The following is a 16,843-nucleotide window of genomic DNA, read 5'->3' as shown; positions in this document are numbered from 1 at the left end:
TCACGGTTGTTTTTTATTTTTATGCAATGTACTGATTGATATAGTAAATCATATTTATAATAAAATACTTTTGTGTTTTTGTTCAATCAACTTTATGTCGTATAACTAAGAAAATAAAAAGAAATAAAATTTATGAATGGCAGATGGCATTGAAGAAACATAAAAATAAGCTGCAAGTATACTTTCAACAAGTAGTAGTCAAATGTAAACAATTATTTAATCATTTCTTTAATTTTTTTTAATAGATTTCTTTTTTAAATTTTAAGAAAAAGTTTAAACTTTTCGGGATTTCAAAATTGGGGTCTTATTAATTTATGAGGGTTATTCGTAAAGTAAGGTCGATTTCTTATAAAAAGTAAACAAACACAAATTTTTTCCGAAAACTTTTTTTATTTAATTCTTTATATGTTTCTCTATTTTTCTACATATTTGCCATATTTGTTTAAACATTTGTCATAACGTTCTTCAAGCTTTTGTATGCCTAAGTCATAGAAGTGTGCCGGCTGTTAGGATAACCAGTCTTTATCTGCTTCTTTCACCTCGTCATCTGTGGCGAAACGCTTGCCGCTGAGAAACTCCTTTAGGTAGCAGAACAAGTGAAAATCACTCTGAGTCAAGTTCGAAATGTATGGTTGGTGGTCAATCTGTTCCCATCCAAAAGATCTGATCAGATTTTGAGTGTGAATAGCAGAATGGGGTCTGGCATTGTCATGCAGCAACAAAACCCCAAACAACAAAAGCCCATGTTGCTTATTCTGTATTGCGCATCTAAGTTTCGTCAGGGTAACGCAGTAAGCGGCTGTAGAATAAACTCGACTAACATGAGTCCAAGACTGTCCGAAAAGACGGTTGCTATAACTTTGCGTGTTGAGATTGTCTGCTTGGCTTTGTCTCTGTCTGGTGATGACGTGTGACAGCATTCCATTGAGTGACGTTTAAATTCTGGGGTCAAGTGCGACACCCACGTTTCGTCCCCTGTGACAATCCTCTCTAAGAATGGAGACCTACCTTCCCTATGATATTGGCTCAAAAATTCAATAGCACAATCCATTCTTTTCGTTTTGTGCTCCTCGGTAAGCGGCCTGGGAACCCAACGTGAGCACAATTTGTGAAATTGCAACTCTTCATAGACAATTTTGTGCAAAGTTGTTCTACCCACATTAGTGAATTCCAATGATAAAGTTGAAATTTTGAATCTCCGGTATTCACGAATCTTTGCATCCACGGCAATGACCAAATCATCTGTGATCACTAAAGGTCGGCCTTGTCGCAATTCATCATGGATATTTTTCCGTCTGTCTTTGAAAGCTCTGACCCATTTACGCACTTTGCTGTCACTCATTGCATTGGGGCCATACACTTCGCTTATCTGTCGATGGATTTCTGCTGCTGGAACTTCCATGCAGTCGAAAACTGAATCACCGACCGTATTTCACACTTGGCGGGCCGATCAGTTGTTTAAAAACATTTTAATTAAACAGTACATAAACTGACACTGTACAAAGAACACTGCATCAGTACCAATGCAAATGGCCTCGTTTGATGAACCAGGCATGACGGGAGTCGGTGCGCATGCACGTTTCAATGTAGGCACGACATTCAATTGGATACGGCAATTCGGACCTTTTATTTAGGAAATAACCCTTGTTATATATATATATATATATATATATATATATATATGAAATTTTCATGAAAGTTATTTTCAATTAAGTTATCTTAATTCTTCTTTTCTCTTAAGGATGATCTGGGCATATACAGCCAAGCTGTGAAAGATATGATAAAGTAAGAAAGGGTGCAGAATCCTTATCAACATTAATGATCTAAGAAAGAAAGAATCCAGCTAGATGTCTGAGGTATTTTTTTTTTTCTTAGTTCACTGTCAAACCTTTCTTTCATTACCTGGAATTCCGATAAAAATAGAAATAAGGACTAAAACAAAATTATAATTACATGGGCTAGGTACCTTCAAAGTTCCTAAATATGAGTAAAATTCAAATGTGTTCCCTGAAGTAAATTAATTTGTTCTATGTGCATAAAATTATCAAGCATGTGCAATTAAAGCCGGAAAAAATTGTACATCATCGTTTTCATTCCTTTATTACTTTTGAAATGTACTTGCCCATAAAAGCTTGTTTGAGTTGTTCAAATAGATAAAAAGTCATTTAAGGCAGGGTCAGATGAATAAGGTAGATGTAATGAGACAATCAAATTTATTGTGAGTTATATTATAAAGGGCAGAGATTAATGGATCAGTGCCAAGATGTGAGAATTCCTCCTTTTTCTTTCAAACAGAAATAAACTCTCCCATAGTCAGACATAATTTATTAGAGCCACACTATACAATATATTGCTCCCCAAGTCATGGGCAGAAACCTCATAGCTTTAAGGATTTTACAGATCAACAAACTTTAAACATTGTTGCGCAAATGAAGGGTTCTCAACTTTTCCGGCTGTACTAATGTGAGGTCACTCTTCCCTGCTATACATAGTCCATACAAGCAGAGCAATAGGAAGATTGCAGTTTGAAAACTGAAGCTTAATGAAGATATCATTAAGTTCACACACAACATTTAATATTACTACACGTAACTAAATTGTGAACTACAGTCGACACTCTTTATAACGACCTCTCATTACTGTGACCCTTCCATTATAGTTACCAATGCAAGCAAATCCCGTTTGCAATTTTATAGATGCAATGTTAATTTATATCCCGTTAGAATGTCCAAACTGAATCGTTCATTGCAGTATAACGTCCAAAAAATAAGTTTTGAACTTTCTTGAAAACTCTCAAGACTATCTATTGCTAATCCAATAACAGTTTTTATACTTCTGAAGGCTTTATATTTTCATTGAGCGGTGTCATTTGAGGATAAAAGTGTCAAGGAATTGAGGAGTACTGTACACAAACAATACACATTATGAAGGGATTTTTTTTTTTTTTTTTTTTTTTTTTTTTTTTTTTTAAAGTTGAAAAACTGCAAGTTTCCACAATTTCTAAATGAGAAAAAAAGTAATATTTTCAGAGAAAAAACAGCACTCTCAAACAGCAAAGCAACCCACAATCTGTAAATTAAAAAAAACTAACTAATTTCTGTTTTTTTCCTCCCAGTGTAATTTGTGATTAAATGTATTATTTTGGAGTTACTTGTAATTAATGTGTAGTATTTATAATTTTATGCCTGCAATTATTTATTCTTTTGTTAATTTATTGGTTCTCTTTTAAAACGAAGCACAACTTAAATGATCTTGTATTTTAAAAATAAGACCTTAAAAAAATGGAACATCTTGTATATTTGCGTTATAACATAACGGCCTCCCGTTATAGCGACTGATTTTATTTGGACAACAGGAGTCGATAGAATGAACGTTGACTGCATCATTAGAGCACATGATATGGAAGAGTCGGAAAACTAATCACTAAGTTGAAGGTAAGATTAGGTGAGGTTGGCATGCAATACCAGTCACTTCTGTTGACATCAGTTGAAGAACTTCCACTATGTGCAGAGGGGTGCGTATGGTTGTCTCCAGGTGGTACCGCAGTACCCCCAATTAGCTCAAAAAAAAAAGACTAGATTTAAAAGTTCAGAGCACCATAATGTGTTGTTCTAATGTGCAGGAGGTAAATCTGAATGAAAACTGCTCTAGAATCTTCAAGAAAAGAAGCAATAATACCGGAAATATTTACATATAAGAGGCCATTTATTAATTATGTAAGGATGATTTTGGCAATTTTTGACCCCCCCCCCCCCCCTTATGTATAAGGGTATGTAAGATTTTTCAAACCATTTCGTCTTTCAAAATAATAAAATAACAAATCTTGCATCACCGGAATTGTTATCAAATTAACTATTAATTAATTAAATCTTTTTGTGTAAAGAAAAATTCACTAAAATGTGGGAATTTTGGCTGAATGTTTTTTCGACATTTTTTTGTATATCATGCGATACTAATTAAAAATAAAATAGGACATACATAGTAAGATTCTTTTATTAGATATATTTCACACTACTCGTTGTTTGTAAAGCAAGTGGAAAAATTGCTCATTCTAATACGCTTTTTTTACCTTCCAGAAGCAAATGAAATAGGATCCCTGCCAAATCACTTGAATGCACTATTTTTAATATAAAATGTTGACTTGGAAAATATTACTTAAGAATGGATTTGATCCCCCCCCCCCCTAAAGTAAGGGCTGTTTAGATTTTTCCAATTCCCCCTCTCCCTTGGGACCTTTATGTAATTAATAAATGGCTCCCTAATCACAAAACTTTGCAAAATATGGTTAGTTCTACTTTTTTATTTTATTTTTTTTAACATCACACCGTCCTTGAATTTCTTTATGCTTCATGTTGAGAACCCCTGAAAAAATCTGCATCAGTTAAAAAGATAGCATTACAAGTGATGTTGTTCCAATGTGCTAAAGTACTTTTGGGTCTTTTTGACAATTACTCCCTTCATATGCATTGCATTGTAAATTGATAACATTAAAATATGGATCAATAAACAGTTAAAAATCTCTATTTTTACTAGAATTTTCAATTTAATGACATTATCATACTCAAAAAGTACAAAGCTTTTGATGGTAATTAAATATTTTCTCACTCAAAATGTTATGACAATTTTGTTTTCTTATAGTTTACTGAAATCATCTTTTGAGGAGCTTGTTGCGTTTCAAAGAGCTTTGAAAGAATTTGTGTCTGCTGCTGATCCTACTTATTCTAAAACGCATGAAGAATTTTTTGTTGCATTAGAAGGCAGGTTAGTAGTAACATTTGACAGCTTGAAGATAGTTTCAGTTTTTTATGAAATATTTTATAAGCATTATTTTATATTTTTTAGTTTTGGATCTCGACATGTAACTCCGAGAACCCTTGTTTCAAGTTACTTAGGCAATGTTGTCTGTGTTGAAGGAATAGTTACAAAATGTAATATATATATTTTTTATTGATATTAATGATTTTATTTGCATTAACTTGTTAATATTTTTTTATTTATATTAATGAATTTATTCGTTATCTGGGATCTGTCCAAATAGTCTCAAAAACTGATACTTGATTTGATAAACTTCAAGAATTGGTTTAAACTGTCAAACTCTAAAACTTAAGTTGATGGTGAGAACTATAAAAGGCAAATTTTATATGTGATGTCATTTTTTAGCACATTTTAAACTCTCATTAAATATTTACCAATAATCACAATAACAATGAATGATTTAAAGAAGATAATTTTCTAAGTTGACTTCATTAAATTAATGACATGAAAATTAAGATTAATAATTTTAGTTGAAAACTAAGATTTATAATCTTAGTTTTCATGTTAAATTAAATTACAATTTATGGCCTTTATGAAATAATTCAAGCAGTCATAAAATGCATTAATGGTTATTGTTTTATGATTGCCTTGATCTAATTGACTCTTGAATAAAACTGAAATGACTGGAAAAACGAAACTAGACTTGACAACTGAAATTTTTCAACTTATCTCCTGAAGTACATAACCTCTACTTAAAGCATGTAATTACCTGTCACATTTGTATATTGCAGTTATTAAGAGCTACAGCATTTGAACAAGCAGCCTGAACTATATGTGTATAACTATGGTGTATAAAGAGATACTGAACTTGTTGAAAATAAGATGAATCTTTTGTGAATAATAACATTTCATTTGGTCAGATGCATTCAAATTTTTTATTTAGGCTAATTTTAGCGATGTTTTGACAAAAACAGGAGGTTTACAGCACTTTTGAAGTTAATATTTGATTTAATTTGAATTGACCCTCTCGTTATTTCGCGCCTCAATATATCGCTGATTCGGGTATATCGCTCCTTTCTTCTGTCTCCCAAAATATTAAAACCTTTAAAAAAACTTTGCTTTAAGCTTGAAACTATTCATGAAAACATATGGTATTACTCAGAAAAGGTTTTTATCTCTATTTTGTCAATGAACAAAAACGAAAATGCTCCTATTCTTCTGAATTTGCTGGAAAAGCAGTGGCAACTCCTGCCATTCAAATGTACATACATGCAGTATATTTTAATTTAAGATATAGTTTGGAAACTGCTTGATGTTTTCTTTTGTATTGTTACTAAGACTTTATGATGAGTGAGAGACTGCAGGTAGGTGTCATACTGGTCCAAGTAGGAGAACATACGCCCTCTCTGACTACCTGTTAGCACAGAAAAGATTTGTGCTTGGTTGCACAAATCGAGATTTGCATCAAAGAAAGGAATGCTCTGGACAGGCGAAAGAGTTTTCTCTTAACAATCTGGTTACTTTTACTTTTCACATCCTTTCTGCTGCAAATCATAGTCTACTGAGAATAAGAGGGTATCGGAATGCTCACTCTTATCATGCTGTAACTAATGAAGACCCTCTTTAATCACCATTTCATATTGACACTGAAAATTTACTTAAATTTAAATTGCATATAAGTTTTAATAAGTGTGGTAGTAAATTCGTGAACTATATTGAAATCATTTGAAAATCATGTCAAAAAGAGTGAATGCTAATTTACTTGTATGTGTTGCATAGATAACTATTTTTAATGACCTCGATTACACCACGCTTTCGGATATATCGTACTTTTCTTTGTCCCCCAAAAAACGCGATATGACCAGAAGTTACTGTATTTATCAAAACAAAACAAAAATAACTACATTAACATTTATCGAAATTATAAACTGGAATTGTGGCTTCATTTTGATAAAATAAAATTTTTCAATTGAAAGCAAATGTTAGAAATTTACTATTTTACTACTCAATGCTTGGATTAAAGTTTTAAAAAAAGAAGAAGAAATATAGTTTTTTTCCAATTTATGTTTGTTAATTTACATATTAAAATTTTAGATTTAAGATTATCAACACTTTTTTCTATTATTTAATTATAAATAAAACCTAAGGAGAGAAATATTGATGTTTCAATGTAGACAAAAAATTGGTTTCGGATTTTGGACATAGGTGGATTTCAGGGCAGCGGATTTTTGCTGGTCCACTGTACTAGTTGAACATATTATATATTCTTATTGTTATTGTTAATTTGTATATTCCAAATATTTTTTTGAGAAACAACTCAAAAATGTTAAATGTTTTAAAAAAATTGTAACAATCCTGCATATTGATTCGTTATCCCTCTTTTTCCATAGGCTCTCTTGTCCGTCCAAAGGTTGTAAGGAGTGTTCATTATTGCCCAGCAACAATGAAAACTATTGAACGTCGCTACACAGATTTAACTACTTATGATGCTTATCCTAGCAGTTCAGTTTATCCAACCAAGGTAAACGTTTTATATTGTTCATTCGCATTATTTTAGCTCAAAAACTCACAGAATCTAAATATGCTTGTAAATGCAGTAACCTCTACTTTCCTTATTTTCTGGGAAATAAGCCACACGGGCATACACACGGCTCCCACAAAAGTAAAGGGGGGGGGGGTTTCCATCAGCTAGACTATACTGTAGTATAAGCCACTTTGGTTGGCCAAAGAATCGATGTGCGATCATGTATGTAGTATAGTAACTCATATAATTTAAACACTGACATTGTTCAAGACAAATAAGAACATAGTAATGAATAATTTTAGCAATATTAACATTAACCTGACGAAACTAGGGAAGATTTTTTTTTAATTGCATACATATATATATAAAATATTTATAGACTTACCTTTTTTGTTTTATTTATTTTTTGCAAAATACTTATGATTCATATCACCTTCAGCTTAATTATAACCTATTTTTTTAATAAAGAAAAATAGTGTTTTAATTTATTTCTAAATAGCATCCACTATAATAATAAAATCTGTTCGCGTCTGTCTGTCTGTCTGTCTGAAGATCTATCTACTCGAGAACCGCTGCGAATCGAGAGTCGAACGAGATACCGATCAATTCGAAATTTTCCAAAGAAAACAATAGGACCAATCTCGTAATTGTGCGACCTTAATTAGCGGAGATATTAATCAAAACGTTAATTAACATAACGTTATTCTGGAATTTTTATTTCTTTTCTGTTGCCATTTTGCATATGCATGAGCAAATAAAATTCTAATAATTGTTTTAAGAGATTTTTTTGGCTGTTGTCCAAATCTTAAAACAACGTTTCCATTTAGAATTTCATTTTAAATAAGTTTAAAATTTATTGTCCTATTCGGACATAGCCTTTATTTTATCGTCTGTCCTTTTTTTATTTTTTACATTCAACGTTCTTAACTCTTTTCAGCGTATGAAAGTTGTTTCTTTAGCTATGTTGATTGATTGTATTGTAAGTTTATCATTCACCGGCCTCATATTTTGGTTCACTTAGAATGTGCGACTAATTATGTTTATTTTATTGGACATTTCCCGTCACATGGGTGAGTTTTCGAATTGTAATAACTCTCTTTTTTTCTTCCTGTTTCTATTTTTAAAATGCAGTTTATATCGTTAAAAGAACATGTTAACTTAAGATATTTTGGATTTCTTTGTGAAACAGATTTAAACAAAAAAGATTGTTTTTAAGGATTTTAACTAAAGCTAAATTGAAATGATCACTTGGTATTAAATTAATGCTTATTGGTAGTTATTTAGTCTTGGTACTTTAGTTTCACGAAATCAACCAAAAAGTATGTGTCATTCTATGTAAAAAGCTTATTGTAATTGTACGTAAATAGTTCAGATATAGTTTATCAGATGTAATTCATTTTAACGTGAGCACAGATTATAATTGATAATGCATATATTTTCATCTTTTGTGCTAATTGAAAATACTCATAACTTGTATCATTGATAACTATGATTAACGTTAAAGATATTTTTGCCAAAAATATGCTCTACTGGTGTTTTGCAAACCTTCATGTCTCGTAATTATTTACTCCTTAGCGCTTTAGAAACTGATGTCAGAGTAATACAAAAACATCAATTGAACAGCTCTTTCATTTTTTAAGTAGCCCGTGCAACGCCGGGAACGCAGGCTAGTTCAATAAATAAAATATGAGATTAAGCTGTGTTAAATCCTTCAAATTCTGAGTCTTGATCCTCGCTGCAAAACAAATTTTGATACTCATTTAAGTTTTCATCATTGTCACTATTACTTTCTATGTCAGATGTATCAGAAATGTCAGTCACTGTTCGAGTTCAATTCAATGATGTTGGCTTCTTTAAAGCCAGAAATTTTTGGAAAATGTAAAATGTATTCTGTTGTGGTATGTATAATCAGTGAATACTTATGAACAGTAAAAAACAAAAATATTTTATCCAGTTCAGAGCATTCCCTCAAGAGTTATGGAGGGCAACACGTGTTTATACTTTTTAATAACCACTTGCTAGAAAAAAAATTCTCAACTTTGTTAATTTTTAATGAAATAACTTGTACTTGTTTTATTTATTGTTATAATTGAGCCTTATTTAGGTTTTTAGATTTAGTTTTACAAAATTTTAAACCTAATTTTTTTAAACAAGAAAATGGGACAAAGGGTGCAACTGTCTTACTTTAAGTGAATTTGTATTCTTTAAAATATGCAAATATATACCTCCCCTGTGACGATATTTTGTAAAATTTGACTTTTAAGAGTGAGTGCCACAGCTGGGATGCAAAACTAGTGATTGTTAATCTTAGTTTAAGCCCAAGAATTTCTATTTCACATAACTACATTTTCATCTTCATGTGTGATTTATTTCTTTTGATCTTTTGAAAGGAAGAAAAAAGGAAATTAACTATTCACAATGTACAAATCTTTTATGACAAAAAATAGCTTAGGAATAACTCCTGATTTTTCTTTCAGGAAATAAAAGCCCTTGCATAGCTTTTGTGGGGGTGGGGGGATGTTGGTTCATTACAGAGTTGGCAAAAATGAAGCATGTGTTCAAAATAGAGATGTTTGTGTTAGTTAATATTTGTTATTTATTGTTCTAAAATTTTGTCCTAAATGTGTTCGAAATTATCGTAATCTCCACCCTGGCCTCTGATGTTATCAAAAGTAACAAACTTATGATGTCACAAACAAGAGGTGTATATTGTATTTTTAACTAACATAGATTCTAATGTGTCTTTGTAATGGTGTTTATATTTGTGTTTGGATTCCTGATTTTGTTTCCATCTTTCAGGATGAAGATGGAAATCTTTTGGAAACTGAATATGGTTTGTCTGTGTATAAAAATCATCAAACGTTCTCAATCCAAGAAATGCCTGAAAAAGCTCCTGCTGGTCAGTTGCCTCGTACTGTCGATATTATTGCTGATGATGATCTTGTTGATTGCTGTAAACCTGGAGACAGAGTTCAAGTTGTTGGCATGTTTCGATGCCTTCCAAGTAAAAAAAATGGGTTACACTACTGGAATATTTAGGTAAAATGCCGTATTAAAATTTAATATTTTTCGGCTTTTTTAAAATACAGTGAGAACCTCCTTTATCCGAATCAAATTTGTGGAGTTTTTCAGACATTTTATGTTCACATTAAGAGTCATTTTATATAATGATAGTTGAACAAGAACTACATCATTCGCTTTTTATTTTTATTGAATGTGCGAGCGACCACCCTGCATAAATTCTGCAAATCAAGTCTTCATGCGAAACATTACTATGTAATTATGTTACCAAGCATTGTTTTTTGTTGTAATAAATCTTACATCTGCTTATTTAAGAATTTTGTTTATTTCCAATTAGAGACGTACCGAGTACTCGGTAACTACTCGGTACTCGGCCAATATGCCGAGTACTCGGTACTCGGCCAAATTTTGATCAGATACTCGGCCAATACCGAGTAGTTGCAAAAAATTGAATGTATTAAAATTTACAAAAAAGCTCAAGCATATATAATTTTCTTCAACCATTTACAATTCAAATTTAAATTTTGAGAATAATGAAGTTTGAAATACTTCAATGGAGTAAATCTTGGCTCGAATGTCTCGAAAGTTAATAAAACTTTTTTGTTAAAAATTGTGCAAATATGGAATTTTTGCTACAAACTAAAATTAGTTATAAGATATATAAAAATACCTTAGCTTTAAAAATAAAAGGAAATAAAACAACGTTAGAAGCACAGTGCAGGATCACTGCAGACACGTGTTTTGGCGTTACGAGGAATTTCTTTTTCAATGCACAAAATGTGAGCTCGTTGATTTAAAGGCAACCAGCAAAAGTCGAATTTTTTGTCGTATGCCTTTACATTCTTTAGTTCACATGTTATGCACTGAAAAGACGATCCCTGTAACATAGAAAAACGTGCCTGCAGTGTTCCTGCACATTTTTCTGCTTTTAAAAATTATTTATGTTTAGCGAACTAGACCTATAATGAATAAATTTGTATAATTTGTTTTAATTCCAACTTGATAAGTCATACTTTTTATTTATTCATTTTTAGTTTAAAAAATATTATTTTTGCAAAATTTTGTAGTTAAATTTCAGCAGGAATTTAGTTTAAATACTATTATATGGACAAGGAGGTCTATACTACTATTTCAATAAATTCAAAATTCATCGGTGTGTGTCGATGGTCCTTCTTTCAACATAATTAGTACTGGGAAACTCGGCCGAGTAGTGAAAGGCCGAGTTACTCGGTACTCGGCCGAGTACTCGGTACTCGGCTACTCGGCCAAAGTGCTACTCGGTACGTCTCTATTTCCAATATTACCCGAATTATTCATATTGCCTTTGGTCCCAGTTTGCTTGGATAAACGAGGTTCTACTGAACTTCTTTTATTTATTTTATTGTCTAGATCAGTGTTTCTCAAAACTTTTAATTAGTTTTTTTCAATTATGTCAAATATTTATTTTATGATTTCTGCCTAACTTCATCTCTAATGAAGATCTGTCGAAGAAGTTGTTTAAGTTGTACTAAAAATGAGGTAAAAATATAGTAATATTGTAATGGTTTGTATTTTGTTTTAACAGATTGAAAAAAGTTTTAAGAAATTAGTTCTACAAATGTGCATTTTTAAGAGATTTTTTACGGTACTTTACAAAAATTAGTAAAGAAACAATTCATAAATCATATTGAGTCAAAACTGAAATTGAAGTGCATCAGTTCCCCCTAGTATTCATTATTTTATATTGAAATCAAAATATTGTACAATTATGTGGAGTTTCAAATTGTTTCAGGATTTTTTTTTTTTTTTCGTAATAGCTCAATTGGCAATAAAACTAAAGCATGCTTTTTTTTTTCAGCTGGGTACACATGAAAACAGTTTGGCTATTGTTTGATGAATGGAATGGTGTAACTTTCAGCCAAATCATTTTGCGTAAGGTCTGATTTCACCGTAATGTGGCTAGAAAGACCTCATCACATTGACCCTCCACCCCCCCCCTTCTTATTTTATCACTATTTTATCCTGATGTTAACAACCAATTTCTATCTTGCAGATAAGAGTGCTCAATCAAGTGCTAATATAATCTTTGTAGAGTAAATGGTTTGTTGGGGTGTCACAACCCAAATTTAACTGGTGATACACCAGTGAGTTGCAAGCCACAAATTAGAAAATTAATTAATGATCTATATCAAGGATTCTCAAACTTTCAGGCTCTTTTAATATGTTTATAGAATTTCATCTGCTCCCATCCTTCCATTGCATTCCTCCTCCACTAAAAGAAAAATGATAAGCAATCATAAAAATATTAAATGATAAAATGCTTAAAACCAGCAACATTCTTAATTCATGCACAAAAATGTTTGATTTCATATATATATATATATATATATTATTTTAAATCTCAAACCTTCTGATGTGAAGGCTTGATTTGCAATGTAATTTTAAAGATTAAATTAAGAATTGAAATTGATTTTTGCAAATGTATTTTTACTTTTTAGAACTGTATTAATAGCAAATAATATTCAATTGCTGAGCAAAGAAGTTTCACCTTTGATATCGGTTGACGATGTGAAAAAATGCAAGAAATTTTCAAAACAAAAGGTAATGTGTGTGTGTGTGTTTTTAAGAACTTGATTTATTTTTATTTAAGATTTGTAGGTACCTAAAATTTGAAAAAGCCTCAAAGAAATTGTGACTCTGTGCAAGAGGAAAAGGAATTAATACTAAAAAAAATGTCTAGATGTTCTTCATAGCTTTATGACTTAATAAATAGCTGATGTCTTTTCCATTGTTTGTACACTTTTTAAAAAGTCTTGAAAACAGCTTTTAAGTGCTTAAAACATAAAACTATCTTCAGTCCTCGAGTTTTTATGAATTATTTTCAAAATTGTACATTTAGGAATACTCGTCCAAAAGCTTTTCTGTGAATTTTTTGTGGAGTGTCTCATTTTATTTGTACACTCCAAAAATCCATTTTGTTTTTTTTTTTTTTTGGTTTTTTTTAATCGGCATCAAGGGAAAGTGTATTTAAGAAAATGACTAATTTAGGAGTGTTTTTAAATTTTCATGTTATTTTAGTTCTAAATAAAAGTATAGTATCAAAATGTGTATACTCCTTAAAAACTTTTCTGTTTCAAAGTATTTAAAATTCTACATAATTGAACTATTCTCCAAAAAATAATTTGATTTGGCTTGTACTCACTTTGCTGAAACAAGAATGTGCCTCTTGTTTGACTGACACATTCTGTTATGAAACTAAAGAATCTTGGAATTAGTGGCAGCTTTACAGGTTGGGGAACCCTTTTGTCTATCATAGAACTATGTAAAATATTTATCACATGCATTTTTGAATTCTCTTCAAGGCCCTATAATCCTTGGGGCTCCACACAGTTGCAACATGGTAAATTCACCACTGCCTGGAATAGGGGGAAGAGATTTTAACAACAGTAACTGATGTCATTGTAATATAGGGTAGCACATCTATTTACAGATGTAAGGTCACTCAAGCTTTCCTGGGTCAAGAACATGACCCCACTCAGGACTAGCCAACATTGATTGCTTTTCCTTGCCAATAGGTTGATCACCCAACTTTATATCTTTTGGTATAAGCAAACATTTGCATTTATGCAGTATTTAATTTTTCATAGTAATTTGCGGGTTATTTTAACATTTTCAGAAAAATAAAATGGCTGCTTTTTTTTGTTCATTTAATGTCCAAAAATGAAAAATAAAAGTTAAAAAATAACGTATGTTGTTAGATGTAAGTTTTGGAATGTGAATTGTGCTTCAAAAACCAAACATCTTCTTCCTTGGGAAAAAGGATTTAACTTGATTAAAAACCATAGAAAATCTAGATTTTTGTGGTTCTTGAAAATTTTTAATCTGGTCCTTGCAAGTACTCGAAAGATTTTCTGTCCAAAGAGTGGGATCCCTTTGGACATTCCTTAGAAAGAATGAAACAATAATTTATTAAGATTTCAAATTTAGTGAATTTTCTTAACTTTATCTGAAATTTTAAAAGTGCCCTCTTCAAAATATGCCACTTTTTTTTTTTTTTTTTTCACCTTTTCAAAGTATGTTTTTCTTACTTTCAATAAATGTCACTCACAAGTAACCTGTAGTGTAACTGTTCAGCAGAAAAACATTGCAACAAGAAAGGGTTTTGGGTCACCCCCTCTCCCTTCCAGAAAATTGCCAATCCTAGCACAGTATTTAAAAAAAATCGCTCGTTCGGAAAAAGGGTGCCACAATATGAAATTTTTAATTTCCTTTTTTTTTTTTTTTTTTTAACTTAAAGGTCTTCAAAGGATGTTATCTTTTTTGGAAAATAATGACAGATTTTTTTTTTGTTCGAATATTAACCACTAGAGAGCACAGCAAACTTACTTTTCTTAATGCAAATTGCCTGAAGAGTTCAGCTTCAAAAGATTCTCCTGTAAAATTTCATTTCTTCGTATTGTGACACTCTTCTTCCAAATGAGCGATCAATGTAAGAACTGTTATGGCCCCTCATCCCCCATAAATTCTAATTCTGGCAGTGTTAGTGGTCACATTTTGTCTTATTATCTTGTTATTGTTTTAATGATATGCTGTACATTTATAAATGATTTTAATTAAAAAAAACTACATTTTATAAACTTTTGACTCCGGCTGTATAAATACTAATGATTTTGACAGAAGAAAAAAATGTTAATCCAATTTTATTTTCTTTCAGGATGTTTTTGAAATTTTGGCTCATTCCCTGGCACCATCCATTCATGGCAATGAATTTGTCAAAAAGGCAATTTTATGCCTTTTGTTAGGAGGTGTAGAAAAGGTGCTTCCTAATGGAACTAGACTAAGAGGGTAAATTTGTTATAGTTGAAAAATTACTCTTCATTTCATGTGTCTATGACATGCATTAAATATTACTGCTCTTACTTTTTTTAGAGACATAAATGTCTTACTGCTTGGAGATCCATCGGTGGCGAAATCCCAGTTGCTTAGATATGTCCTTCATACTGCACCTAGGGCTATAACAACTACAGGCAGAGGCTCTTCTGGTGTTGGTCTAACAGCTGCAGTTACGACTGATCAAGAAACAGGTACTGTCCTATTTTCTGAGATGAAACAATTTTCTTATTTTCCCACTACTGTGTGACATTAATTCTGCTTAAAAGAACTTTGTAAAAATAAAATTAAGTGTGAAACAATTAACAATTGAATATTAATATCAGAGTTTCAGAGGTGAGATGTTTCTTCACATAATTATTTAAAGTTTTTAAATTTTGAAACATATTTTAGAAGTCTGGAATTATTTTTGAGCAATGGAGAATGCACACACACAGAGAAGGGATAAGGAAAAAGAACGAAGTATTTAATAATTAAATAGGTGCTTTTTATATAGTAGTAACAGGAGTGTGTAGAAATGTGTAAAAATATGGGAAAGGAGACTAATTTGCTTCAATATACCTCATTTTTTGAAAATTCTTGAATTCAATTTTATTTAGTTCTGGAAATTAAAAAAAAAATGCTGTTAATTTTTAAACTGTTTTCAAAATTGATATTTTAATAGTCTTGTGTTTTTTTTTAAAACATTTTTCCCCCAGGGGACAGGAGATTAGAAGCTGGGGCTATGGTTCTTGCTGATCGTGGTGTAGTATGTATTGATGAGTTTGATAAAATGTCTGATATTGATCGCACAGCTATCCACGAAGTCATGGAACAAGGTAGAGTTACAATTGCAAAAGCGGGGATTCAAGCTAAACTAAATGCTCGTTGCAGTGTTCTAGCTGCAGCTAACCCTGTTTATGGAAAGGTAGTAATGAAGTTAACTAGATATTCAATTTTTTTTCTGTTCTCTTTTAAACTCAATGTATAATTTTTGTAATTTATTTTTAGTATAATCAATACAAAACACCAATGGAGAATATTGGATTACAAGATTCTCTACTTTCTCGATTTGATCTTCTCTTCATTATGCTAGATAAGGTGAAGTGACTTTTTTAAATTGATGCTTTATTGTTAGTCAATTAAAAACTAATTAGTTATATGTCAACAGTTAGGACTAAATCACAGTATGGTTGACTTTTATTATTTAAATTGAAATCATATTTCTTTAATAGATGGACCCAGAAAGTGACAGAGAAATTGCTGATCATGTACTTAGAATGCACAGATACAGAAAACCAGGAGAAATGGATGGAGAACGTAAAAATTCATTTCATTTTATATTTTATTTCTAACCATATTTTCATAAGTACTTTAAAAGGGTAAATCAGATTTTTAATCAAAGATTGGCTTTTAGATTTCAATGAGCTTGGATTCTAAGACAGTTAAAAGCCCGTTAACACTTAAAAGACGGAAGGGGCCAGTGTAGCTCTATCTTGATTTTTGAGAAAAATTCTTCCTGAGTAACTCTATATGTTTCACACATCTCCTCTAATGACTAAATAAGAACCAAATGCATATTAATTTCTGTGATGTCGTCTCTACACTTCGAAATGAAAGTGTTAGCTTCTCTTTCAACCTCTATACTTTCGCCGGTGGGCAGTCTGCAGTATATCACATTTGGAATTAAATCCA

The 16,843-nt window shown here is 31.3% G+C and overlaps 1 protein-coding gene across 1 annotated transcript in view; it reads left to right on the top strand.

Moving 5' to 3' along the window:
- Window positions 1-821: 821 nt before the first annotated feature.
- LOC129218073 (zygotic DNA replication licensing factor mcm3-like) overlaps window positions 822-16,843 on the top strand; it is a gene marked incomplete at its 3' end in the record, with an annotated part of 42,752 nt that continues 26,730 nt past the window's right edge. The window contains 15 exon segments of the mRNA XM_054852267.1: window positions 822-908; window positions 1,742-1,783; window positions 1,785-1,832; window positions 1,834-1,856; window positions 4,639-4,761; window positions 4,843-4,928; window positions 7,146-7,276; window positions 10,079-10,285; window positions 10,287-10,318; window positions 12,778-12,880; window positions 14,994-15,124; window positions 15,209-15,363; window positions 15,868-16,076; window positions 16,160-16,249; window positions 16,384-16,468. Coding sequence (XP_054708242.1) covers window positions 822-908; window positions 1,742-1,783; window positions 1,785-1,832; window positions 1,834-1,856; window positions 4,639-4,761; window positions 4,843-4,928; window positions 7,146-7,276; window positions 10,079-10,285; window positions 10,287-10,318; window positions 12,778-12,880; window positions 14,994-15,124; window positions 15,209-15,363; window positions 15,868-16,076; window positions 16,160-16,249; window positions 16,384-16,468 — 1,552 coding nt within the window.

This window comes from Uloborus diversus, chromosome 1, assembly GCF_026930045.1.
Source record: "Uloborus diversus isolate 005 chromosome 1, Udiv.v.3.1, whole genome shotgun sequence".
NCBI lineage: Eukaryota > Metazoa > Arthropoda > Arachnida > Araneae > Uloboridae > Uloborus > Uloborus diversus.
Note: the sequence above shows the minus strand (reverse complement) of the source record. Positions and strands in the feature narration are given on the sequence as shown.